This window comes from Podarcis gaigeae (genome assembly GCF_964106915.1).
Source record: "Podarcis gaigeae genome assembly, chromosome: 8".
NCBI classification, from domain to species: domain Eukaryota; kingdom Metazoa; phylum Chordata; class Lepidosauria; order Squamata; family Lacertidae; genus Podarcis; species Podarcis gaigeae.
In genome coordinates this window covers 10,999,420-11,024,504 of record NC_139684.1, presented here as the reverse complement: position 1 = coordinate 11,024,504, position 25,085 = coordinate 10,999,420, and the positions used below count along the sequence as shown (strand labels likewise).

The window sequence follows — 25,085 nt, the reverse complement described above, 5'->3', positions numbered from 1 at the left end:
CAGGTGGATTGAAAAAGCATTTTTATCAGGGCTGCTTAACACATCCCTTCTGCTCCCTTTGTGGCCACTGGAGTTGCAAAAAGTATTTGTCTCACATAATATACCCCACATACACCTGTCTTTCTCCCTCTCCCCCTCAGCAAATAACTTGGCACTCCCCATCTTACTTTCTTTTGGGCCACGGGCAACTTCCAAAGGCAGGGTTTTGGTGGCATGCACACATAACAGCCATCTTCAAATATCTCAAGGGGCTGTCGCATGGAAGGGGGAATAAGCTTGTTTTCTCCTGTTCTGGAGGGTAGGACTTGAGCCCATGGCTTCAAGTTACAAGAAAGGAGAATCTGACTAAACATCAGGAAGAACTAGCTGACAGCAAGAGCTGTTAGACAGTGGAACGGTCTCCCTCGGGAGGTAGTAGACTCTCCTTCCATGGAGGTTTTTAAGCAGAGGTTGGATGGCCATCTGCCATGGCTGCTTTAGTTGAGATTCTCCCATTGCAGGGGGTTGGACTGTAGAGCTGGGTCTCTTCCAGCTCTGCAGTTCTATGATAATTTAATTTGTATGCTGCCTTTCCACAGTTCAAACCATGCTCAAGGTGACCTACAAAATGAAAACAATACATAGCTACAACATGACAATAGTACAGTCATACCTCTTGTTACGTTTCCTTCAGGTTAAATCTTTTCAGGTTGCGTCCTGCGGCGACCCGAAAGTACCAGAAAATGTTACTTCTGGGTTTCGCCGCTCACAGACGCTCAAAATGACGTCACGCACGGAAGCGGTGAATCGTGACACGCAGACGTGGGTTGCGTTCTGCTCATGTTGCGAACTGGGCTCCGGAACGGATCCCGGTCGAAACCAGAGGTACCACTGTAGTCATAAACAACAAATAAAACATTAAAAACATTCACAACCCAACTAACAGCTTTCACATAAATCACAAGAAGATCTATAATAAAAATGCAAAAAAACAAAAACAAAAACCCAACAGCAACAACCCTCCCCTCCCCCCAGCCCAAGAACCTGGCATGGACGCATCCCAATTTAAATTTGCCCTGGAGGCGGTTTAGTGAGTGGGCTTTGCTGCTGCTCAGTGTTGCCTGCGCTGACTGGCAGCAGTGCCTCTCCATGGTTGCAGGCAAGTGGGGGAGGCATTCCCAGCCCTATCTGAAGAAACTGCGAGGGATTGAACCTGGGATCCTCTGTGCACAAAGAAGATTCTCTGCCGCTGAGCCACAGCCCTTCCTCATCTTGGTGGGGAAGGGACATTGCGTGGCATTGCCTTGCTCAGTTCAAAGCCTGCCTCCCTGTTTGCTGTGACTGTGTCCAGGGAGTGTGGCTTCCAGACCATCTCCCCGCCTTCTGTTCTAGTTGCTTTGTTGTTGTTTTTTTAAGTGAGGATGTGAGCAATATCATCTGGGGCCTGATCACTGAGCGGTAAGAGGCCATGCCAGGTGATCCAAAGACCCTCGTGGATGGGCTGCAACTTTCCCAAACCATGTGACTGACTTGGCTCTCTCTCTTCCTCCTCCCTGCTCCCTCACCCTTTTTGGCTCAGGAGCCGCTGAGAAGCCCTACATGGTGGAGGAAGCCGTTTCCTACAATGAGCTGGACTACATCTCAGTGAGTTGGGAAAGGGGGACTGAGGCAGGGGGACAGGGTTGGCGCCTCTTGGGACAGAAGCTGGATCCAGCCATGGTACACCTGGGAGGAGAGGGCCTTCTTGTTTTCAGTGCTCTGAATTCCAGGGCAAGGGTGCTGTTCCCAAAGAGATGTGGGGCTTTTACCAGTGCGGTTTCAAAGGCACGGAAGCTGCCAGGTTGAGCTGCTGGCTTCTGCCTGGGGGGGGGCACACCATTGTGTAAACGCAGCATGGGCAGCTGGACCTGTTGAAACTGCTTGGCACCCAAGGAGATTGCAGAGTCATGGCCACAGAGGGCACCATGCCAGGCTCAGCAGCACGAAGCCCCACCTCCAGTGCCCTCCTTTGAGCACCTTTTTATTTTTTATGATTTTCAATTTTATACATTTCAGTAATTTTACAATCATTTTAACATTTTGAAACTCATCTTCCTTCCCGCTCTTTCTGTGGTTCTTCAAATTTATTTTACATATTTTCTGCATATTCCAAATTAACCCTTTTTAATATTTTTTATTAGTTTTCAATTACAACCCATTAATAGCCTCATTATAACAATGCCAAATTATAATACAGTTAATAATACCAATCATTCAAATACCAAATTGAAATACACAGTGGTACCTCGGGTTACAGACGCTTTAGGTTACATACGCTTCAGGTTACAGCATCCGCTAACCCAGAAATAGTGCTTCAGGTTAAGAACTTTGCTTCAGGATGAGAACAGAAATCGGGCTCTGGCGGCACGGCGGCAGCAGGAGGCCCTATTAGCTAAAGTGGTTCTTCAGGTTAAGAGCAGTTTCAGGTTAAGTACGGACCTCTGGAACGAATTAAGTACTTAACCCGAGGTACCACTGTAATTTAGGTGTTCCCCCGCATGCTAGAATTGATTGAATTATTTTCTTTACATCTGCATTCCAGATACTAATTTCAATTACATTCCTGTCACGATAATAATCCCATATACAACAACTGCAATATTAATTTCTATTTGTATTGACACATTAAATGGTTTATGAAACTACAAGTGAGGCACTCAAACTACGTCCCTGTTCTTCCTGTGTGTGACAATTATTCTGTCCATAATGTTTCTTCCTGTCCCTGTAAAATGCTGTGTCTGTCTTTCCTGGTTGTTGATGTTCTCCATCATGCCTTGGGCGGAGCTAATATCCCATTGTTGTTTCAGAAATGCATATTCCATATTAACTTAATCATTTATTCCTCTTATAAAACTGCAGGTTATTACAGTAGTCCTGCCAGTGTTCTTACCTCTTTACAGTTTGTTTGTAAATATTCAGTTCAGCTCAAAGGCTGAGGGGCTCTCCTTGGTCCTGGGGCTCCTTCCCTGACCTGGGGTGTCTTCCTTCTGGCGCAGGTGGGCCTGGACCAGCAGACGGTGACCTTGGTCTGCACCAACCGCAGGAAGCAGTTCCTTCTGGACACGGCCGATGTCACCCTGACCGAGTGAGTAAAGCGCCAGTCAGGCATGCCTGCTCCCTTCCTGGCACCTTTATGAGGCAGCTGCCCGCTTTGTGGCCTTGGGTGCTCTTGCCCTGCACAAGGCAGAACAGTGTGCCAGCTGGGGCTGCAGAAAGGGACTGGCCCCACATTTTAAGGGCTCCTCCCTTATCAGTTTGCTTCTGGGATGGCCTCAGAAGAGTCTGCTGGCTGCAGTAAGACTGTATTTTAACAGCATCTAAATGCTATTAAGGGGGGACGGGGAGGATTTCAGTACATTCCCAGTACATTTCTGAGCACAATTCAAAGTGGCGGTGCTGACTTTGAAAGCCCTAAATGGCCTCGGCCCTCTGTACCTGAAGGAGCGTCTCCACCTCCATCGTTCAGCCCTGAAACTGAGGACCTCCTGGCAGTTCCCTCACTACAAGAAGTGAAGTTACAGGGAACCAGGCAGAGGGCCTTCATGGTAGTGGCGCCCTCCCTGTGGAACGCCCTCCTTTCAGATGTCAAGGAAATAAACAACTATCTGACATCTGAAGGTATATAGGGGAGTTTTTAATGTTCGTTGTTTTCCTGTGCTTAATGTTTTAATTGTTGGAAGCTGCACAGAGTGGCTGTGGCAAACCCACTCAGATGGGCAGCATGTAAATAATAATAATAATAATAATAATAATAATAATAATAATAATAATAATAATAATAATATCAGCTTTGGTTTTCTGGCCTGATCCCCCATTTCTGGGAATGAATCCTCACCCCCTGACTCCCGCTTTTGCCCTCTGTATTCCCCCTCCCTCCCCCAGGTTTTTCCTGGTGTGCCTCAAGTCAGCCATGATCAAAGGATGCCGAGAGCCGCCCTATCCCAGCATCCTGACGGACGCCACCATGGAGAAGCTGGCGCTGGCCAAGTTTGTGGCTCAGGAATCCAAGCGGGAGGTGAGGAGGGCACTCTGGGCCATTTCCCAGCCAACTGCAGGCAGTTTAAGTGCAAGCCTTGCTGACCTGTTTTCAGCAAGGGGAGAACATGACTAGTGTCTGCATGTTGCACAATGATCAGATGGTCCTCGGGATCAGAATGAGAACGGCAGGCCTGCTCCACTTTTGCACTGCGTCTAAGAGAATTCCATATGCAATAAGGCTGTTTTCCCAAAGCCACACCCACCTGTCAGTCAGCTGACATCACCAGGTGACATCAGCCGGTTGGCAGGTCAGTCCTGCTGGGTTCTGCTTCACCAGGGAGTTCCCCATGAGGAGTGTTCCCCCTACAGAGAACAGGAGCCAATCCTCCACTCATCAGCTGGTGAACAGAGAGCTCAGTCCTGCTGTCTGCTGCTTTGCCAGCCTGTTTCCTGCGAGGAACACCCTGGTGGGCAGGGGTCACATGATATCCTAATGACGTTGGCGGGTGGGTTGGGAGTGTTGAATGTGCCAAAAAGGTTCCCTGCCTCACCTGTGAGGGAAGAAGGAGACTGTCATGGTCTCTGCCAATTCTCCCACCTGGATACTTAGCTGCTGCTGTCCTCCTTCCCCACAAATAGGATTGGTTCAGGGGTCCCCCTAGCATTTCAGACCCTCTCCCCCCCCCCACCAAGGGGCCTTTCAGGCACCTGCCCTGGAGGGACTTCATCACAAGCTCCTTCTTCCTCCCCATCCCCCAGTGCTATGAAGCTATTAACCCTACTTGTGGGTTGGGGCGGGGTCTCCTTCAGATCTCGGATGTGGTGGTCCGCTTCTACGGCCTGATCCACTGGGAAGACCCCATGGACGAGACTCTGGGGCCAGCCCCCTCGGACTACATGCTAGCCGAACATCCCATCACAAAGGAAGGTGTCCTGAGCTACAAGGCAGGGACCAACTACCTGGGCAAGGAGAACTGGAAGACCTGCTACGTGGTGCTCAGGTGAGAGAGAAACAGGATTCCTGAGTGAGCAAGGACGGGAGCACAAACGGCTCAGAGCAAGCGCCATGGGCTTGCTTCTCTTGCTGTTTGTGCCTCCAGTGTGCAGCCCCCTTTGCCTTCCTAATGACCCCCCCGCCCCCGTCGGACACTGTGCCCTGCGACTCGCATCAGCACCAAGCTGCACAGCTGATGCAGCAGCCGCCGTGAGTGCCCACCCTTTGCCAGAGTGATGGAGCTCCTCAGCTTGAGTCCTGAACACAGGACAGGAGAGCATAACAAAATCGGCTCTTGCATTTTCCCTCCACAGCAACGGCATCTTGTACCAGTACCCGGACCGTGCGGACGTCACCCTTCTTCTCTCCGTGACCATGGGGTGAGTTTGCCCCGCGAGGTGGGAGTCTTCCAGATCTTCCCTCCTCCCCACCCACACCCACCCCACTCACTCACTCGCAACCCTCTCTGGCCCTCCTTGCAGTGGGGAGCAGTGTGGAGGGTGCCGGAGGTCCAACGGGACGGACCGCCCCCACTCCTTCCAGGTGATCCTGACCGACCGACCCTCCCTAGAGCTGAGCGCTGAGAGCGAGGAGGAGATGGCTGACTGGATGCAGTACCTGTGCCAGGCGGTCTCCAAAGGGGTGAGAAAGAGCTCTGCTTCCAGATGAGACCACTATGACTCACAGGGGTTGCCGCTTATGAGGGGTCCAAGGCAGCCTGGGCTTCTGTGGCCCCACAAAACCGCTTTTGGCCCTCATCAGTAAAGGGGGTAAAGGTAAAGGGACCCCTGACCATTAGGTCCAGTCGTGGCCGACTCTGGGGTTGCGGCGCTCATCTCGCTTTATTGGCCGAGGGAGCTGGCGTACAGCTTCCGGGTCATGTGGCCAGCATGACGAAGCCGCTTCTGGCGAACCAAAGCAGTGCACAGAAACGCCATTTACCTTACCACCAGAGTGGTACCTATTTATCTACTTGCACTTTGATGTGCTTTCGAACTGCTAGGTTGGCAGGAGCAGGGACCGAGCAACGGGAGCTCACCCCGTCGCAGGGATTCGAACCGCCGACCTTCTGATCGGCAAGTTCTAGGCTCTGTGGTTTAACCCATAGCGCCACCCACGTCCCTAGTAAAGGGGGAGACCTGCTGAAATGAATGACTGCAAGTTAGCCATGTCTATTAACTTCAGTGGGTCAACTCCTGAGTGGAACTGGAGAACCAACACACTCCATATGCCAGAGCTTTCTAAACACTGTTAGTGTGTCAACTGCAGTGTGTAGGTGTGTTGCGCAAACTCTTGCCGGGCTTGAAATGGGTTAGTTTAATTTGCTAATAAAACTGATTTACTATTTTGTGAACGGATGCATGTCTGAAAAGTGTGTCACCAACGTGAAATGTTTGGAAATCTCTGCCTTCTTCCAGGTGGTCCCCCAGGGTGTGGTTCCTGCCCCCTGTGTCCCTTGCTGCCTGGTGCTGACAGATCAGAAACTCTTCACCTGCCACGAGGACTGCCAGACCAGCTTCTTTCGCTCGCTGGCCACGGCTGAGTTGGCAGATGTGGTCTCTGTCTCCACAGAGGCTGGCCGGGAATACTGTATCTTGGTGAGTATTTGGGCAACCTGGGGGCATGTGCCACATGGGTGTGTCCAGCCAGCAGTGGCTACAGACACCTTATACCAGATCTTACCATCAGTCCACCTAGCTCAGTATTGTCAGCAGTAGCCGTCCAGGGTCTTGGGCACGGGACATTCCCAGGCCTACCTGGAGGTGCTGCCAAGGACTGAAGGTGCGACCTTCTGCATCCAAATCTGAGCTATGACCCTTCTCCTAAAGCATAAATAAAGTAAATTCTGAATAATGATTGGCATCCGTCTGTCTCAGAAGACACCTTTGGGAGTGAAGTCAAACCATTGGAGAGTTACAGTGCCTGCTGTGGCTGGAGAGACCAATGTGGGGAGACCTGTTTTATTGTAGGTGGGACAAATTTTGCTGCTGTGGGTGCACCATGGCATGTCTTCTCTGTGTGCTCCTCCCAGCGGTCATTCCTTCTCTGGCCACTGATGAAGCCAACCTTCGTGATTCATTTGCAGACACCTTCCTAACGCAGAGTTGGTCTGCCGATGGGCCTAAAGGCAGCTCCGCAAAGCATACTTGGGGATCCTGCCATATTTCATTTTGTGTACCACGACCAAGCCAGCATAGTTCTGAATAAAGGGCCGATTTAAATAAGAAAATAGGAAGCTGCCTTATATACAAAGTCCAGCCCTGAAGCGTTCTCAAAGTAAAGGAAGGATTATACTCTGATTAATAAGAATACACACAGAGGCTTGAACCAGCAAGACTCTGGGAAGGGTGCGTATAATAATCTCTCCCTCCACCCTCCGGCCCAGGTCGTTTTATTCACAAAAGAACTTTTTACAGAGTGTTCGTTAAGAACCAATCAGATTTCTTCTGAGCATTTCAACAAACCACGTGGGGACAAAGTTAAACTACCAAAACTAATTAAGCATGGGGTAAATAAAACAGAGTTCAAAACTACAAAGGAGTGCATTTGGCAACCCCGGGAGGTGATAAACAAGCAATATACATGACAAGAAGGATGGTCAGGAGGACAGCGATCATTATTACCTTTATGTGAAACCTGTTTCCTGGCCCTAAGATTAACATCCTAAGATTAACATATCAGAAAAGCTACATCAAAGAAACTGCCCACTGTCTTTGATGACCCAGGATGCCTGCCTGGCAAAGCAACTGGCAGTGTACGTGACTGGTCAAGAAAGAGAAATGGAACAGGGATGCAGAGGTGTGGATTGATCAAGAATCATATCAAAAGAGTTTAAACCCAGTCAACGCAATGCTTTCATTGCTGACACAGATGGCTTACTCTATATTTGTTATAATTCCTCATAGCAATCCCACCTGATCACTACACGGCCCGCAGTCTGTCTTGCTCATTATTGCCAATTACTGATCAACATATCCAAAGGCTTAGAGTTGGAAGGGAGCCTGAGGATCATCTAATCCAGCCTCCTGCGATGCAGGAACATGCAGCTGTCCATTACGGGCAGCCTTGCAATTACCAGCACCATGCTCTAGGCGACTAAGCTATCCAGCTCTTCAGGGTTTTCAGACAGGAGGAGCCCATTTCCAGCCTTCTTGGAGATGCTGACATTGGAGATTGAACCCGGATCCTTCTGCATACCAAGCAGGTGCCCTTCCCCTCAACTGATGTGTGTCTTACCCTCTCTCCGTCCCTAGGAATTTGCCCAGGACCGCAAGCAGTACCTGCCCTCCTGGGTGCTCTATTTTAGCTGCATAGCAGAACTGGAGAGGTTCCTCCTGGCGTTGGACACAGTGTGGAAAAGCACCTACCAGGTAAGCTGGCCTGGCTGTTGGCCTGGCTCTCCTCCCAGTCCTCTGAAAGGCGGCTAGGCTTTGCCCGCTCTCCTCCCTTTCCTACACACTTGAGGCGCACACTATGTCTTGGCTCCTACCATGGCATTGCCATCAAACCATAGGGGTGTTTGTGCTGCTGCTGCTGCTGCTGCTGCTGTGAAAGGTAAAAAGGGCCTTTTGCTGACATCCTTCTGTCTCAAGAGACAATGGAGTGCACCTCCAGGGGTCAAACTGCTGCATTGGCAGCACCAAAGTGACCTCCCTGGGGCGCAAGCCTAGACAGTGTGCATGGATGTTCTGGGGTGCCCAGATGACAAGACCCCCCTCTCGGCCTCGCTGATGTGGAGCAAGCAATACATTTGGCACCAGGGGCTGCAGGAGTTGCTGGAAGGAGGTCCACAAGGCACCATCCAACCAATCTTAGAGATTCCTCTCTCCAGATTGGAGTAGGGTTTATTCCTTAACCATGTCTTCTCTTAAAGATATCCTACAAGGCACAGTTCTCCTTCTCCTAGTTGCAAATAAAGAGATCCAAATAATACCTGTACTGATGATATAAGGCTGTCATCACATTCTGATTCAACTATAGCAAGGGACTATGAGACTCTGGGCACATTCATCACTCCTTCCTCTTTTATATAATATGGCTTATTCAGACATAATGCACTGCAATAAAAAACCAAACAAATCTAAACAAAAACAGAGAAAGAAAAAGTCCTCTTTCACAGGTACATCTTAATTTGTCGCACCCAAAGGGGGGGGGGGGACTGTTCCAGCTCTCACTTGGGAGCTTACCTTTCTTTTTCCATCTTCCCACCCTGGGAGAACTTCCTTTCCCTTCATCCATCCATCCATGTTAACCCCTCCTTAATCCTGAGTCGAGGACCACAAAAATTACAAAAGACCAGAGCAGAACAACAACACAAAGAAAGCAGAGAAAAGGGAAAAGAAAAGAGTGCAAAGAGAGAAGAGTATTGAAGGAAATAATAAAGGAATAAAATGGAAAGATAAAAAGAAGTAAAAATGACTAGCATAGAAATAAATACCTTTTAGTAAAGTGACAGGCATGAAATACCTTTCCCGTATCCAATCCTGGGCCCAGAGAGTCCAGAGCAGCCCAGCACTGTTGATCAGATGAAATCAAGCATTGGGATGAAATCCAGCCCCTAGGATTTCCCCACCTTGGACCTGCAGTCACTGGCTCATATCAGCCTCCTCCAGAGCCCGCTCTGTGTTTCAGGATGTTGCTGTTGCAGAGTGGGATTTTGAAGGGTCTTTTTAGTGTCTCGAGGGCTTTCGGGAGGCAGAAGCTGAGGGCGAGAACCTTTGAGAATAATCCTGAAGTGCCACCACAAACAAAAGAAAAAAACAGACATACTATGTTCTAGAAAGCAAATCAATGACATCTTCAAATATCTCAAGGGCTGTCACAAGGAATAGGGAACAAGCTTGTTTCCTCCTGCTCTGGAGGTGAGGACCCAAACCAATGGCTTCAAGTTACAAAAAAGGAAATTCTATGGAAAAGGAAAAGGAAAAACTATGTATGCCAGCTTGATTTCTGAGAAAAAAGTGGGATAGAAATACAATACATCAATACCACTTGAGTCTCTTACCTGTGATGAAGAAACAGCTACTGTCGCATCCTGTGGACTAGGTGGCCACAGGCTCCGTGGTTTGGCTGCTGGGGCTTTAATCAGGCAGGGTTCACCCTTCATCCTCGCCCAACTGCCTGTTTTTGGTCTTAGCAAGCCACAAACCTTCCTCTCCCGCCCCTGTTTTGTCCTGACAGGTGGACCTCCTGCACAAGCCAATTGAGGACGCCTCCATCCGGAAGAAGTGTGAGGATGCCGTGAGCTTGATCCACAGCGCCTGGCAGCGGAGTGACAGCCTTTGCCGCGGGAGGGCTTCCCGGGACCCCTGGTGTTAGCCTCCCGGCCGGCAGGGAAAAACACGACTCTGCGGCAGCGCAGGCGTTGGCCTTCTTCACGAGCCAGAGGCTGCTTGAAGTGGAGCTGGGCTTCCCTGCGGCCGCCTGGCTGCCAGCAGAATCCAGCTGGAGACGAAAGGGGGCCGTGTGGGTGACTGAGTGAGTGAGTGTGCACGTGTAATAATAGGCCGATGAAGCACTGCGATCCTCGAGCAACTTCCACCGGGCCCACCTTGCTGCATCTCTCCTTCTCCGGCTACATCTCAGCTGGAGGTTACGGTACGAGGGCTGCCGGCAGCGGTGAAGAGGACTGGCTTGCTGGCGCTCCGCTGGCAGCCCTCCCAGGGGCCTGGTGGCAAGGCCTCATCTTCGAAGAATACTAATCTCTTCTTAACGGGGATGGAGTAGAGGGGCACGGGCCGGGAGGTCTGGAGCTGTTAGGATGAGGCAAGGTTGGGATGTGGCAGACACCCTGCATGCATTTCTCTCGTCGAAACGAAGCAGAAGCTCGCCGGTCTTATTCCACTTTCGCCCCACCCTGAGGTACAGACAAATCTCCGCCTGCTGCTCTCCCATCTCTCCTTCGTCCCCCAGATGTTCTTGTTCTGTGAAGGGATCTCTGCCTGTCTCCAGCCCCTCTGCCCTGCCCTCTGCTACTGGGCAAAGCTGGCGCAGCGGATCGGGCCTTCGCCATCTCTTCAAGGAAGCTGAGAAGGAGCAGCCAGGGTGGGAGTGGCGGCGCCAGCAACTTCCTCTGCTAGGCCAGCAGGTGGCGCTCTGTCCCCAGGTTTCCCTTGGTGGAGTGGAGTTTCCCAGGAAAGGACCTGTTGTCAGGAGTGGGCTTTGACCTGGTGCAGTGAGATCCTCTTCTCCTCCTTGCCCCTTGCAACCAGAGAAGCTTTCTTTGGGGATGGGGCAGTCTGCCCTGGCAGCTGCTGGTCTGTGCAGATCCTGCCTCTTCACATTCCTGTTGTTTTGCAGGAGGGGAGTCCCTCTGTGCCTGCCTCCCTCCTGGCTGGCTTTAGGGCAGTGGTAGTGCTGCTGGGGGGTGCTGGGTGGGTGGTGCTGATCAGTTTATGCCAAGAGCAAATCTATAGGAAGCGCAGGGGCCGCATTGGTTATCCCAGCCATAATAGGCAGGGTTCGGGTTTTATTTGCCTGAGGAGGGTGGTGGTGTGTTTTTTTTTAAGCTGTTGGTATTTTAAATTTTCTTTAACAGAGAAAAGACTTGCTAATGTATTATATGCATTCATGCGGGGGTCTCCCCTCCCCCCAAGAGGTGGCCTGTGTGGCAGAATGTATCTGCACATACATCTCCCCTCCTACCCTGTAATAAACACTCCTTGGTTAATGCTGAGTCTGCCTGCTTGCCTGGGACATCAGGGGGTGTAGCTCAGTGGTTCCCAGTCTTGGGTCTCCAGCTGTTTTCAGTCTACAATTCCCATAATCCCTGACCAATGGTCTTGCTAGCTAAGGATGATGGGAGTTGTAAAGGTAAAGGGACCCCTGACCGTTAGGTCCAGTCGCGGATGACTCTGGGGTTGCAGCGCTCATCTCGCTTTATTGGCCAAGGGAGCCGGCGTACAGCTTCCGGGTCATGTGGCCAGCAGGACTAAGCCGCTTCTGGCAAACCAGAGCAACGCACGGAAATGCCGTTTACCTTCCCGCCAGAGCGGTACCTATTTATCTACTTGCACTTTGATGTGCTTTTGAACTGCTAGGTTGGCAGGAGCAGGGACCGAGCAACGGGAGCTCACCCCATCACGGGGATTCGAACCGCCGGCCTTCTGATCGGCAAGTCCTAGGCTCTGTGGTTTAACCCACAGCGCCACCCTTGTGCCGATGAGAGTTGTAGGGTGGTTTTATTTGCCAAGGCGGCGGGAGGACCAGCTTGCTCTTCTCTGGCGGTTTGTTCTCCAAAGGGATTTGACAAATTGTTATCTAAGTTTAATCTTGTCTCCTTCCTCTGTTGGTTACCTGTTTGTGCTTTAAGGTGAGGAACGGAGCCTCGGGTGTCATTTGGTAAAAAGGCCTCAGCCTGGGAAAGGACTCTGCCTGGGGGAGAGACTTTGAATAGTTGGTGCCACTCAGTGCAGACAATACAGAACTTGATGGACCCAGTGGTCTGAATGAGTGTAAGGCAGATTCCTATGCCAGGGAGGAGGCTGAGGCCAAGGCAATCCAGTCCCTTGCCATGGGGGGGGGGAAGGCTTTTCTAACCTTTGCAGTCCTGGCAGGAAGTGCCAACTTGTAGAGACCCCAAAATGGAAACAGACCTCATGTGCCTTTTGCACAGTAAGGCCTCAGGGCCGCACCCAAGAGCAGGAGAAGCTGGTGCCCCAGATGGGTGCAGGAGGCTCCACGACCAGGGCAAAGGGCAGCCAGGGGTCCCTTTGCCCCCTCCTGTGCCCTAGTTCCCAACCTGCCTCCTCCTCGGCACCCTTCCATGTTTCTGTCCTCTCAGTGCATCTTACGCAAGCATCAGCAATGCCACACTCTCCCGAGACGTGCTATTTCGAGCTGTTGACAAGAAGATGCCTCCAGACCGAGCCAGCTGCTCTTTTTCGGGCACAGGGGTTGCTGCCTGCCCTCTATGGACACGTGCTCAAGACGTGCTCCTGCTCTGCCTCTCTGGAAGGGCCATGCATGCCCAGCAGCAGAGGCACTGTGTACCCGGGGCAGGATTCTTGGTGCGTCGTTTGTCGAGATTCGCCACTGCACTGCCATCCTTAGCCATCCTCTGCAGCTGGAGGCCATAAACGCCTCTCAATCCCAGTGGCCGAGAGTCGCAAGAGTGTGGTGGTTGCCCTCAGTCTTCCTTTGGAGCAAACTGCCTGGCGGTACATGCACTACGCTGCTACATACAGCGCATGTGCGGCTGCGCATGCACCATACAGATGGCAGAGGGATCCTCCATTCGTGGCTGCAGCAGCAGCAGAGGGATCCTCTGCTCACGGCAGCGGCAGCGGAGGAAACCACATGCAGTGGCGGTGGCGCAATGGTGATGGCTGGCACTGCTGCAACCGGGGGCGGTGGGCTGAGCCCCGTGTGGGGTGTTCTCTTGTCACCCCCCTCAGAGATGACTGCCGCCCTTGCTCCCTTCCTCCGCCACTGCTTCCAGGCTTTCTTCAGATTCTTATCTATGTTGGTCTTAACTGGGCCTGTTCCTCTGCCTTTCCAGACTTGATAGGTCAGTTGGTTAGAGCGTGGTGCTGAAAATGCCATGGTTGCAGGTTCGATCCCCATAAGGGACAGCAGGGGATTGGATTAGATGATTCTCAGGGTCCCTGCCAACTCTATGAATCTTCCCAAATTCAGCTTCATTGTATTATAGAAAAAAATAGGGGGTTTGGTTTTTGCTGCCCAGCTCCCCAAGTGACTAAGTCCCCTAAGTCCATGATCGGTCAAAGATTAATGAATGGAGGCAAGATCCATAGAAAGCAAGAGGGGTCTTTATTTTTCTGTTGCAAGAGTCCCCCCCCCTTGCAAGGAGGTAGGAGAGACAATGGTGTGCAAGCCCCTATAAAGACTTTTGAAATTGCCCAAGACCACCCCCAAAACATCATACATACATCACAGAAGGAGGCGGTCTCCAGCAGAAATTTGAGAGTGTCGCTTCTCTGTCTGCCAGAATACCTGATAATGACTTACGGTACTTGATTGCATTTTCTGAGTAGCCTGGCCATTCCTTGGAGATGGCAAATACTTCAGTTCCTGAATTTCTTACACATTTTGATAGTTTGCTCAGCTTAACTAATACTTGCCAGGCTGTATTTGCAGGAAGGTGTAAGCCCCTACAGTCCAAAGACAATTGGAAAGCTTTTCCCATTTCCTTCCTCCTTGCAGAGAAATATTTGAGGCCAAATTGGGAGAGTCAAAATGGCTTCAGGATTGCTCTTCTGTGCTATTTCAAACACATATACATTTATGAACATTAATTCTATATTTGAGACCTTAGAATTCTGATAAAAATTGGATGACACGGATTCCTCTGGGTATGTGTACATGATGAAAAAAACGCCCACATGTGTGTGTGTTGCCTGCCTAGCTGACTGGACTGCTCTCCCCGCAAGGAATGCATCCCACTAATCACACTTTTTCAGGAATTCAAGGCTGGCCGCTGAGGTTGGGTTTTTGTTTGTTTTTTTTGTTCTGGTCTGGAAAGAGCTGAATCTCTCCCCCCCCCCCCCCGCCGCCTCCCACTTGCAGAGCAGTGTGTTCCTGCAAGCTCAGGAGCAAAATGATCTCCAGTAAACAAAAGAGGGAGGCAGGCAGAAGGTTGTGTGTGTGTGAACTTTCCCCTACATTTTGCCTGCTTCCTTCCCTTGCCCAACCCCTTCCCTGGCACCCAGGCAAATACTGTAGAGAGGAAGGCACCACCCAAACATCCCTCCCAGAGGCGGAGAGTCAGCTGAGGGAGGGGGCTGGCCAGCGATATAAGCCCAAAGGTGTCACTCAAGTGGCACAAACAAGCTTGCATGGCACAAAGCAAGCTGGAGAGCAGGGCAGGAAGTGAGGAGCTGGTTGCCGGAGGAGAGGGGCTGATCTCCCTAGGAAAGGAGGAGTTGGTGGCGGCATTGGTACTGGCCGAGCAGGCTCCTGCCGGGCCCACCTGTGGTCCCACCAAACCTCTCTGGAGACAGAGCTCTGCTAGCCCAGTTTCAGAGGAGACCCCCCTGCATGTCCTGCCAGGTCGTCCCCATCAACAGCTGGGCCAGCGGGGGCCACGCAATGGAGCCCCCACGCAGCCACACGGCAGCCATGCTCTCCATCTCTCCTCCGGTGGATTTTGTGCTGGGGGCCACGGCCTGCTGCATGGCCTGCATCTTCACCAACCCTCTGGAGGTGGTGAAGACCCGCCTGCAGCTGCAAGGGGAGCTCCGCTCGCGGGGCACCTACCCTCGCCATTACCGGGGGGTCCTGCACGCCATGGTGGCTGTCAGCCGGGCTGACGGGCTCCGGGGGCTCCAGAAAGGCCTGACGGCCGGGCTGCTCTACCAGGGACTGATGAACGGCGTGCGCTTCTTCTTCTACTCCCACGCCGAAGACATCGGCTTGACGCAGCAGCCGGGCGGGACCATCGTGGCAGGGGCTGTGGCCGGGGCGCTGGGGGCCTTCGTGGGCAGCCCAGCCTATCTGGTGAGTCTCCTGGCGATGCTCTGGCTTCAGGGCAGTGGGCAGCCTTGTGTCTCCGTGACCCCTGCTTTGTAGCAAGTAGAAATATGTTATTTTGTCATCTGAACCTTGCACACAGGCCAGTTCTCATCATCCCCATCTTGCAGAGCTAGAACTGAGCCAGGCCCCACAAATCTGCAGTAATTCTGTTGTGAACCTGTGTCCTGTTTTGCCCGTGTATCAGGCGGCTCCCTTTCACATGGCTTGCTCCCATTTTACAGAACAGGAAGCTGAGGCAGTTGGCCTCTGGCCATGAACTGCGCTTGTGTCAGAAATGGGATTTTTCAGCACAGGTCTGCCACATCTGAGGCATTCCTGTTGCGCCTCTCTTGCTGTGTCTCTCAGATACCTGCTGGTGGTCTGTAGAACAGCTGTGACGTCCCCCACCCTTTGCCCATTGAGAGCCAGAGTGCTGTAGTGGTTAGTGCTGGGCTAGGACCAGGGGAGAGCTGAGTTCAAATCCCCAAACAGCCATGAATCTCACTGGATGATCCCTGAAAGTAAAGTCTTGAGCCAGTCTCAGTCTCACCCACCTCACTGGGTAGATGTGAGTATATAATCAGGAGGGAACCACATATACCGCTGCTGTGAGCTCCCTGGAGGAATGGCAGGACAGAAACGGGGGAAAAACCCTGGAGGGCTGAGCAGTTTCTTCCACAAACAGCTACCAACCACCCCAGAAAATGGCTGCTGGTTGCTTGGGTCTGTCTTGTCTGTCCAACCATCCGTCCTAGAGCTTTAGGACAGCCCGTGCTGGGTTGCAAGAGTTGCTCTGCAGCATTCCGCGAAGCTGTTCCTGTTTCATAAAGCTGCCAAGAGTCTTGTCCCAGCGAAGGCAGGCTGTGAAATGTGTTTGGGCAACGTAGGAGCAAGATTCCCAGGGGATGGCTGACCTTCTCACAGCATCCCCCTCCTTGCCCAGAAGAGAACTCAAGCGCACAAACTTGGGGCAATCTTGCTCATTTGTGCCTGGGATACAAAACCGCTCTTTGCTAGAGGTTAGGTGCATGTGAAATGCATGGCCTATCAATCTTGCGCTGGCCGCCCTGGATCAAGCTTGTCTCTAGCATGTTTTGGGCTGCAATTCCCATTGGCCCTATCCTGATGCCGGAGGAGCCCAGGCGAGAGCCTTTCTCCACCCACCAACCTATGGTCTGAACAAGGATCCCAAGTAGCTCAGAGGATGCTGAGGTCCGGCACAGAACAAAGGGAAAGTTGTGCGCTTTAAAAGATACGGCACAGAGTGAGCACCAATGAGGAAAAGATGGGGGGGTGGTACCTATTTTTCTGAAGACCTGGTGGTTAAGACATTCTTAGAGAGCTGGGGGCATAGAGGAAGGGTGGCTATTTTGCTATCTGTGTTACAGCCTAACACACCCTTCAGGGGAGCTCAGGACTTCTGAAGACAAGGCCAAGACCTGGCAGGCTTAGGAGCTGCCCCAATAAAATATTTGAAGGGGCTGCCCCCCCCCCCGAAAAATGTGATTGGCGTCAGTGGCGTAGCGTGGGGGGGTGCAGCGGGGCCGGCCGCACCGGGCGCAACATCTGGGGGGGGGCGCTCGCACTCGCAGCTCTCTGCCCCCTGCTAAAATCCACGGGTTAGGGGGCGCAAATTACTTGCCTTGCCCCGGGTGCTGACAACCCACGCTACGCCACTGATTGGCGTTGCCATTCATACAGGGGTGTGTGTGCTGCATCTTGTGATTGATTATGTGGGATGGGACCTACCTGGGCCCCCTCCCCAATATCTTATGCAAGTCAGCACATCTGCTGGCAGGGCCCCGCTAAACTCTAGCAAAATCTCCAGTATCCACACTGGACGGTTCAGGGAGAACACACCCTCTGGGCTCCAGCCTGCCTGAAATGAGGATCCACTTCCCTGAGACGGACCATAAGCCCTCTGTAACTTGTCCTAGGGGCTGGCCATTGGAAAGAGGAGCTGCGCCGCACCTTCCCGGGTGCTCAAAAGTCTGATCACCAGCCAGGTAGAGTTATGTAACTGTCCCCAAGGTACCTCTCCAGGGTGTTGACAGAGCAGAGAAGGTTGAGGCGTTGTTGTTGCCTGCAAGGTCGGGCAGAGTCCTCCTCTTTCTGCAAAGGAGCCAGTGGTTCAAACAATCTGCGGTGGGGGGGGACTCCTGCCACACCCCCCTCTGCTCTCGCTGACCTTTCTCCTCCTCTGCTTGCGACTCCAGGTCAAGACGCATCTCCAGGCCCAGACTTTGGCCGCCATCGCCGTGGGGCACCAGCACAACCACCAGGTGAGCTGGGGGTCAGGGGGGTGGCGGCGATGAGGCTTTGGGGGGTGAATTTGCAGGGGGTGGCCTCTGAGTGTGTGTGTGTGTGTGTGTGTGGTGTCTAGTCTGTTGTGTATGCAGGAGGAAGACAGAAAACCGTCTTCTATCAGGCCAGGCCACCTAACCATCAGCTGTCAATGGGTTTTTTAAAAAAGGGGATGACCTTCTGCAGGCAGAGCAGACACTCTAGCAGAACCTCCCCCCCCCCCAGCTGGTACCATTTAAAGGGGAAGGGGTTTGTTGCTGCAGAGAAGAGGAGCAAGGATTGGTGGAAGAAAGCACTGGGTGAGCACACCCAAGACCTTTGGGCTGCGGGCTACCATGCTCTGGCAGCATCGTCTGGGCACTTTCTGTATAAACGACAGCCAGCCAATCAGCAGCCACCGTAACTGCCAGGGCCGGCTCTTCCATTAGGCAGGGTGAAGCAGCTGCCTCAGGCGGCGCTTGTGGGGTGGTTAGCAGCAGCAGCAGTGACGTGTTACATCTGTGTGTGTGTGCCACTTCTTTCTGAGGCTGCAAAATGGCTTGGAGCAGCTCTCCTTGTTGTCCGCTGTCCCATCAGTTGCCGCAGAGGAGGGCTGATTCATTGACAAAGAGGCCAGGGGCGCCTCTAGAGCAGGGATGGGCAACGCAGTGCCCCTATAGGTGATGGCGTTGGACTCCAACTCCCAGCTGCCAACACGGCCGAGAAAGGGCCGTAGCTCAGTGACAGAGCTTCTGCTTTGCATGCACAATGTCACAGGTTTGAGACCCGGCAACGTCTCCAAGTAGGGCTGGGGGTGACCCCTGTCTTGAAGCTCTGGAGAGCCACTGCTGCCAGTCAATGTATAAATGAGACAGACCTAGATGGACCCATGGACTGCCTCGGTATAAGGGGTGGTATAAGGGATGGCCGGAGTTGAAGTCCAGCGATATTGTCTGGCTTTGCTCAGCCCTGTTCCAGCCAACAGGGGCTAGTCTTATTCTTCCAGGGGGTTCTGATATGCCCACCACGCCAATATTTAGTGTGCCATTTTAGACAGCTTAATGCAGGGGGCAGCAAACTTTTTCAGCCGGTCTACTGTCCTTCAGACCTTGTGGCGGGCTGAACTATATATTTTTTTTGGGGGGGAGGAACAAATTCCTATGCCCCACAAATAACCCAGAGATGCATTTTAAATAAAAGTACACATTCTACTCATGTAAAAACACGCTGATTCCCAGACCGTCCACAGGCCGGATTTAGAAGGCGACTGGGCCGAATCTGGTCCCCGGGCCTTAGTTTGCCTACCCATGGCTTATGGCATATTAGAGGCAGACTCTGCTTCCTCTTCTTTTCTCTGCCCCGTTAGGTTTAAATTTGGATTATGCCTGGCCTCTGCTGCTGAATTTCCCCCACCCCGTTCCCGGGGCAGAATGGAACAGGGGTAGGGGGGTTCTCTTGCTCTTAAGGAGAATCTCAGCCCTCTCACTTTGCCAGCCTGAGAACCAAGCAAGTGTTTAGCAGCATCCAGAGTTGCCGAATGGGAGGAGTTGGGGAAGGAGGAGAGAGGGCAGAGGGTGACGTTGGCTTGTTCCTGAGCTCAGGTGACGTCAGCTGTTTGTGCCGCTCCGCACGGATTGCTTTCTAACCACCTCAGCATGTTTGTTTTGCAAAACACGGATGTCCTCTCTGCACCCTCCCCCTTGGCCTGAGCTCCCTCCAGCTGGCTTCTCTCCCAGCAGGGAGGCGGAAGCAAAGCGCCTGGGGAAGGGACCTCCAGCTGTGCCACTGGTGTGTGCTGGTCCCAGGCCCAGCGGCCAGGGGTTCCTGCTGATGTGGCTCCCTTTGCCCTCCCTGGCACAGGGCAAGACCCTCTCTCCCAGAGCCCACCCACCCTCAGATCAGGAGATTCAGAGCTCTGGCCTGCATAATATCCACCACACTCCATCCCTCATCTGGTTCAACTTGTGTTCAGGTGTTTTTTGCAGAGCTAACCCACAGCGTTCGATAACACTGTAAATCAGAGGTATGAGATTCATACCCTCCAATATTTCTCCAATGAAAATAACAGCTTCTAGAGCCTAGGACTTGCCGATCAGAAGATCGGCGGTTCGAATCCCTGCAACGGGGTGAGCTCCCGTTGCTCGGTCCCTGCTCCTGCCAACCTAGCAATTCGAAAGCACAAAAGTGCAAGTAGATAAATAGGTACCACTCCGGCGGGAAGGTAAACAGCATTTCTGTGCGCTGCTCTGGTTCGCCAGAAGCGGCTTAGTCATGCTGGCCACATGACCCAAAAGCTGTACACTGGCTCCCTTGGCCAGTAAAGTGAGATGAGCGCTGCAACCCCACAGTCGATCACGACTGGACCTAATGGTCAGGGGTCCCTTTACCCTTTATTCAACAACAACAACAACAACAACAACTGGGTTGCCCCAAACTCTTGGGGGGCCTCCAACATATATAAAAACATAATAAAACATCATTAAAACAAACTCCCTATACAGGGCTGCCTTCAGATGTCTTCTAAAGGTTGTCTGGTTACTTATCTCCTTGGCTCGGGGTGGCATAACTCCATAGCCTCCAACATTTCTCTGATGCAAATAGGCACATCCTAAGGAAAAATGGGACATTCTGGGATCAAATCAGAAACCAGGATGGCTTCTGTAAATCTGAGACTGTCCCTGGAAAATAGGGACATTTGGAGGGTCTGCAGATTCATTGGTCTGTGTGCTGCATCTTCTTTCCCTGGCCAAGGGCATCTTTCCATCGTGTGCCCATGAGGTCGTCCGTGGCCATGGAGCTGAAGTCAAGTTGTTCACATCAGAAATGAAACTGGACCACTTGGCTCTTGTGTCCCCTGGTGTTTCTCAGTCTTGCTGTGGCTTATGTAAAATCCAGATTCCCCCACTAGAGAGGAGGACCACTTCTGGGGTGAGGGGGCAGAGCCAGAGCATGTCATTTCACCGCTTGGGGTGAAAGAGGACCATGCCGCTTGCCCTGGGCATGCAGAGGCCCACAGGGGCACCACCCCAGGGTTTTCTGCCGCCCAAGGCAGCTGCCTCATGGGTGGACCAGGTCTGGGGGGGGGGGATTACCAGCTGGGGATGACTTCAGACCTTAAGTGGGCCTCAATTTCAGGCCCATGGAACCAAGAGAACAGTCTTCATTTCATTTCAGAGGTACTCCCCCTGCAAGATCTCTTTCTGCATTGGCTCTCAGTGCGTTTCCAAGCACAATTCAAAGTGTTGGTGCTGACCTTTAAAGCCCTAAACGGCCTCAGTCCTGTATATCTGAAGGAGCGTCTCCACCCCCATCGTTCTTCCCGGACACTGAGATCCAGCTCTGAGGGCCTTCTGGTGGTTCCCTCATTGTGAGAAGTGAGGTTACAGGGAACCAGGCAGAGGGTCTTCTCGGTAGTGGCACCCACCCTGTGGAATGCCCTCCCTTCAGATGTGAAGGAAATAAGCAGCTATCTTCTCTTTAAGAGACATCAGAAGGCAGCCCTGTTTAGGGAAGTTTTTAATATTTAATGCTGTATTGTTTTTAACACTCGATTGGGAGCCACCCAGAGTGGCTGGGGAAACTCAGCCAGATGGGCAGGGTATAAATATATTATTATTATTATTATTATTATTATTATTATTATTATTTCTCCCGTCTGCTTCATGCAACAACAGCCTTGGTGGGTGAGGTAGGGTGGTTGTTGTTGTTGTTTTATCCAAAGCAAAATGGGTCAGGATAGGTGCATCATGTGCTCTTTGGTGTCCCTGGTATTCATTGAAACCCTTCCTGAGCCCCTCAGGAGTCTGGAGTGCAACTCTTCATCACTAAGAGAGGATGAAGTGCAGTTTGACCTCGTAGGCTTGGCCCTTTTGCCTTCAGATTAAGTCTGGGTTGAGGCAACAGGAGCAGATGGTCCCTCACTGGCATGATGGTGTATCTCTCTGAAAGAGAGAGAACGAAGCTACGAAACTAGTCATCCTAGTAGTGCAAGCAATAAAACTGCTAGCACATTTGCAAAGCTAAGCAGGGTCCGGTATGGTTTCAAATTGGATAGGGGATAAGGGACAGTAAATTGGATAGGGGACCGTATTTTGAAGGGGTTGGACTAAATGGCCCTGGGGACGCCTTCCATTTCTACATTTCTATAATTTAATGCACATCGCCTCCAAATCCTGGGAACTGTAGCTCTGTAAGGGGTAAACTATAGTTCCCATGTTTATGGGGAGGATCTGCTTGAAGCCTGAGAAGGGTGTGGCTTTCCTTCCTGCCCCCCCTTACCAGACCGAGAAGAGGGGGGCAAAGCCACAGATGAGTGTCCCGCCACAGTGGGGCAATGCAGGCAGCTGCCCCTGCTCTCTGCTGCCCCCTGCTGACTAACCCCTGCAGCTTTTCTCGCCCCGCAGAGTGTCTCCAGCGCCTTTGAGACCATCTACAAGAAGCAAGGCCTCCTGGGACTGTGGCGAGGGGTGAACGGAGCCGTGCCTCGCGTCATGGTGGGCTCGGCCGTCCAGCTGGCCACTTTCGCCTCCGCCAAAGAGTGGGTCAGGAAGCAAAAGGTGAGGAGGGGGCCGGAAGGTGGGGGAGATGATCCGTGGCAGTTGCATGACTCTGGTTTTGTCATTGCCTCTGGAACAAAATCAGCAGCGCCTCAGACCCACCCCGTCCTAAACCCCTTTCCAAGATGAGCCCTGCCAGCTTGTTTGATTCCTCTAGCAGATCCTCTCACCCCTTATATACCCCACTTGATCCCTGCACTCTGCAGAGGGTGGCCAGCTCATCAGGAAATCCGTTCCACACAGGGTGGGAACAGGGCCTTTTGGGTGATAGCACCAACCCCTTGGAATTCTCTCCCAGTAAATGTGTGACAGGCGCTGTCTCTGTTGCCTTTTGGCACCTGCTGAACACCTTCCTTTTAATTCAAGACCTTTATCCTGCTTTATCTTTACATGGTTTAACTGTCTCATCGCTTGTGTGTTGGCTGCCGTGGGCTGCTTTGGGAAGGTGGTATATACCTTAAATAAATACAATATTCAGCCTTTGTGGCTTTTCCTGTTGCTCGATCCTGATGCTGTCAAGAGCGGGTGGGGTGGGGCCGACTCCCCCCCTTACTGTTGCCCTCTTCTGCCCACAGTGGTTCAAGGAAGACAGCTGGATGGTGGCGCTTGCTGGTGGCATGATCAGCAGTGTGGCTGTTGCTGTGGCTATGACGCCCTTCGACGTGGTGAGCACCAGACTCTACAACCAGCCAGTGGACGAGCTGGGCATGGTGAGTTTCTCATGCCAGGGGTGGTCACTGGGAGCCTTAGGAACCCCAAGAAGCTTGTGGAGGGAGGTGCGGAGTTTCATGGCTCTGAGCCTAAATAGAAGCAGCCTGGGGCTAGTTCAGGGATGGGGAGCAGCTGCAGCCCCCCAAGGTGTTGCTGAATTCCCAGCTCCCACCGGTCAGCACAGTCAGCTGTCAAGGTTGGTGAGAGGAGTTGCAGCACCCTTGTTCTGCAGGCCGTGTGTCCAGATTTTAACCAGTCTCTCTCCCCTCTGCCACCCGCAGGGCAAGCACTACCGCGGCTTCTTCGACTGCGTGGTGCAAGTCACCGGCAAGGAGGGTGTCCTGGCCCTCTACAAGGGCTTGGGGCCTGCCTACCTCCGCCTGGGACCACACACCATTCTCAGCCTCCTCTTCTGGGACGAACTAAGGAAATTCACCTACCAGCTCCAGGGGGCTTGAAAACCCTGCAAGAAAAGACGACATTTCCAAAGAGAGGGGCGCCTGCTCTCTTCCTCCCTCTCCCCGCTGCACTGATGGGACCAGAACATGGGGTGGGAGGCTGGTCTTTTCCCAGGCAGCTTTGGAATGAAGAATGGGGCTTTCGGCGCTGTCTGTCCTCTTTTCCCAGGACCAGAGGTCTTGGGTGGGGGTGGTCGTCCAGCTCCTTCTTCCAGGAGACGGTTGGGAGCACCGGGCCCTTCCCCATCTTGTTTTCTCACTCGTCGTGTGACATCAGAGAAGCGGTCTCCAAGAACCAACTTTCTGAAAAGCAAGAATTGCAAACGCGCACTCGGTGCACAGTTGCCTCCGAGCCAAACAGCAGCTTCACATCAACGTGACCTTTTTGGGGAGGGGTGAGTTGCTCAGGGAGGGGCATCCCCAGACTACCTGCAGCTCCACCTGTGCAGATTTGGGTGTTTGGTGGCCTGCAAACAGTATCCTGTCCATCCCCTGCCTTGGGACACACATTCCCTGCAACCAAATGGGTAGAGAATGGGCACCAGGCGTTAACAGACCAAAATAAAAGGGTAAATGGCATGAGAAGGCTGGCCCAGTGAGGCTCACCCAGTTATGAGTCCTGATGGGCCAGTGTTGCTTTGGTTGGTGCAGAAGGCTCCAAAGCTTGGGTCTAAGGTAGACTGCAGCACGTCCCCCTGCCTGTGCCAGGGGAAGAGAAGAAAGCCAAAGAAGCGACAGGGAAGGTGAGCAGAAAGACAAAGCACATGTGCGGAGAGTGAGAGGCAAAAGTGGTTCGCCCTTAGCAGAAGAGGCTCCTGCTTTTTGAAGAGGCGGAGGCTTCTGTCCTAGAGACAGTGGCCCTCACAAAGCCCATTCAATCCTCAGGAGTTGGGGAAGGAGCTGTAGCTCTGCGGCCTCCTTGCCATTTGCAGGTAGTGCCAGGTTCAGTCTCCCAGCCTGAAACCCTGGAGAGCTGACAATAGGTCTGTTTGGAATCTCCGAACCCGTCAGATGGGAGTTTGAGGAGTGCAAGCAGGAGAGGAGCTGTGGCCACTTTCAGGAACAGCAGAGCTATGTTTTGGGTCGAGGTCGAAATCCTCCGGAGACATCGGCGACGCAGGCAACACCTTAGCCTCTGACATTTGGACCCTGCCAAGTTCCCGTCTGTCCTCCTTGCCCCTTGCCAAGAGCAGAGCCCCCCCTCCCTCCGGGACTGGGGAAGGGGGGGTGGCAGGTTTGCTCAGCAAGGTGATCTTGTTTCCTCCAACAGCTGCTGTAACTGGAGCCCAGTGGCTGGGCAGAGCTCAAGCCCAATAAAGATTGTTTCTACTTTGTTGTATTTATAGCCCTCTCTTAGGAGGTGTCATTTGGAGGGCGGGGTTTCCATGGATGAGTAGGCAATGTTCAGTTCAGCAAACAGGTCTGGGGGTGGGTTCTAAGCCACATTAGGCCTCCTTGTCCCCCACTTTCTTTCCAGGGGAGTTGGCAGGGAGCTCCTGTCCCCCACCAGCACAAATCTAGAAAGTCAACCATGAGTTGCTAAAGTACCTTAAGGGCACTGCCCTGCCCCACAAGGTTGTTGTGAGGGTCACTCAGATGATGGTGTGTGTGGTG

General features: G+C 52.5%; 2 protein-coding genes across 3 annotated transcripts in view; both read left to right on the top strand.

Annotated features, from left to right (window-relative positions):
- PLEKHM2 (pleckstrin homology and RUN domain containing M2) overlaps positions 1–11,660 on the top strand; it is a 32,720-nt gene extending 21,060 nt beyond the window's left edge. Inside the window, exons 10-18 of the mRNA XM_083752000.1 lie at positions 1,458–1,623; positions 3,015–3,103; positions 3,901–4,033; positions 4,807–4,997; positions 5,305–5,370; positions 5,473–5,632; positions 6,409–6,588; positions 8,245–8,361; positions 10,172–11,660. Of these exons, the coding sequence (XP_083608126.1) occupies positions 1,458–1,623; positions 3,015–3,103; positions 3,901–4,033; positions 4,807–4,997; positions 5,305–5,370; positions 5,473–5,632; positions 6,409–6,588; positions 8,245–8,361; positions 10,172–10,309 (1,240 nt within the window). The 3' untranslated portion in view covers positions 10,310–11,660. The remainder of the gene's footprint in view (positions 1–1,457; positions 1,624–3,014; positions 3,104–3,900; positions 4,034–4,806; positions 4,998–5,304; positions 5,371–5,472; positions 5,633–6,408; positions 6,589–8,244; positions 8,362–10,171) is intronic.
- A 3,093-nt stretch (positions 11,661–14,753) lies between these two features.
- Positions 14,754–24,810, top strand: SLC25A34 (solute carrier family 25 member 34). Of its 2 annotated transcripts, XR_014567029.1 has the most exons (6): positions 14,754–15,448; positions 17,680–17,745; positions 22,150–22,302; positions 22,878–23,012; positions 23,295–24,061; positions 24,357–24,810. XR_014567029.1 is itself a non-coding variant. In XM_083750300.1 (5 exons), exons 1-5 carry the CDS (start codon positions 14,990–14,992, stop codon positions 23,469–23,471), a joined length of 990 nt encoding a protein of 329 aa, XP_083606426.1. In that variant the 5' UTR covers positions 14,754–14,989; the 3' UTR covers positions 23,472–24,810. The 2 variants fall into 2 exon arrangements, 1 of the variants encoding a protein (XP_083606426.1); XM_083750300.1 differs by having other exon boundaries at positions 23,295–24,810.
- Positions 24,811–25,085: the final 275 nt, after the last annotated feature.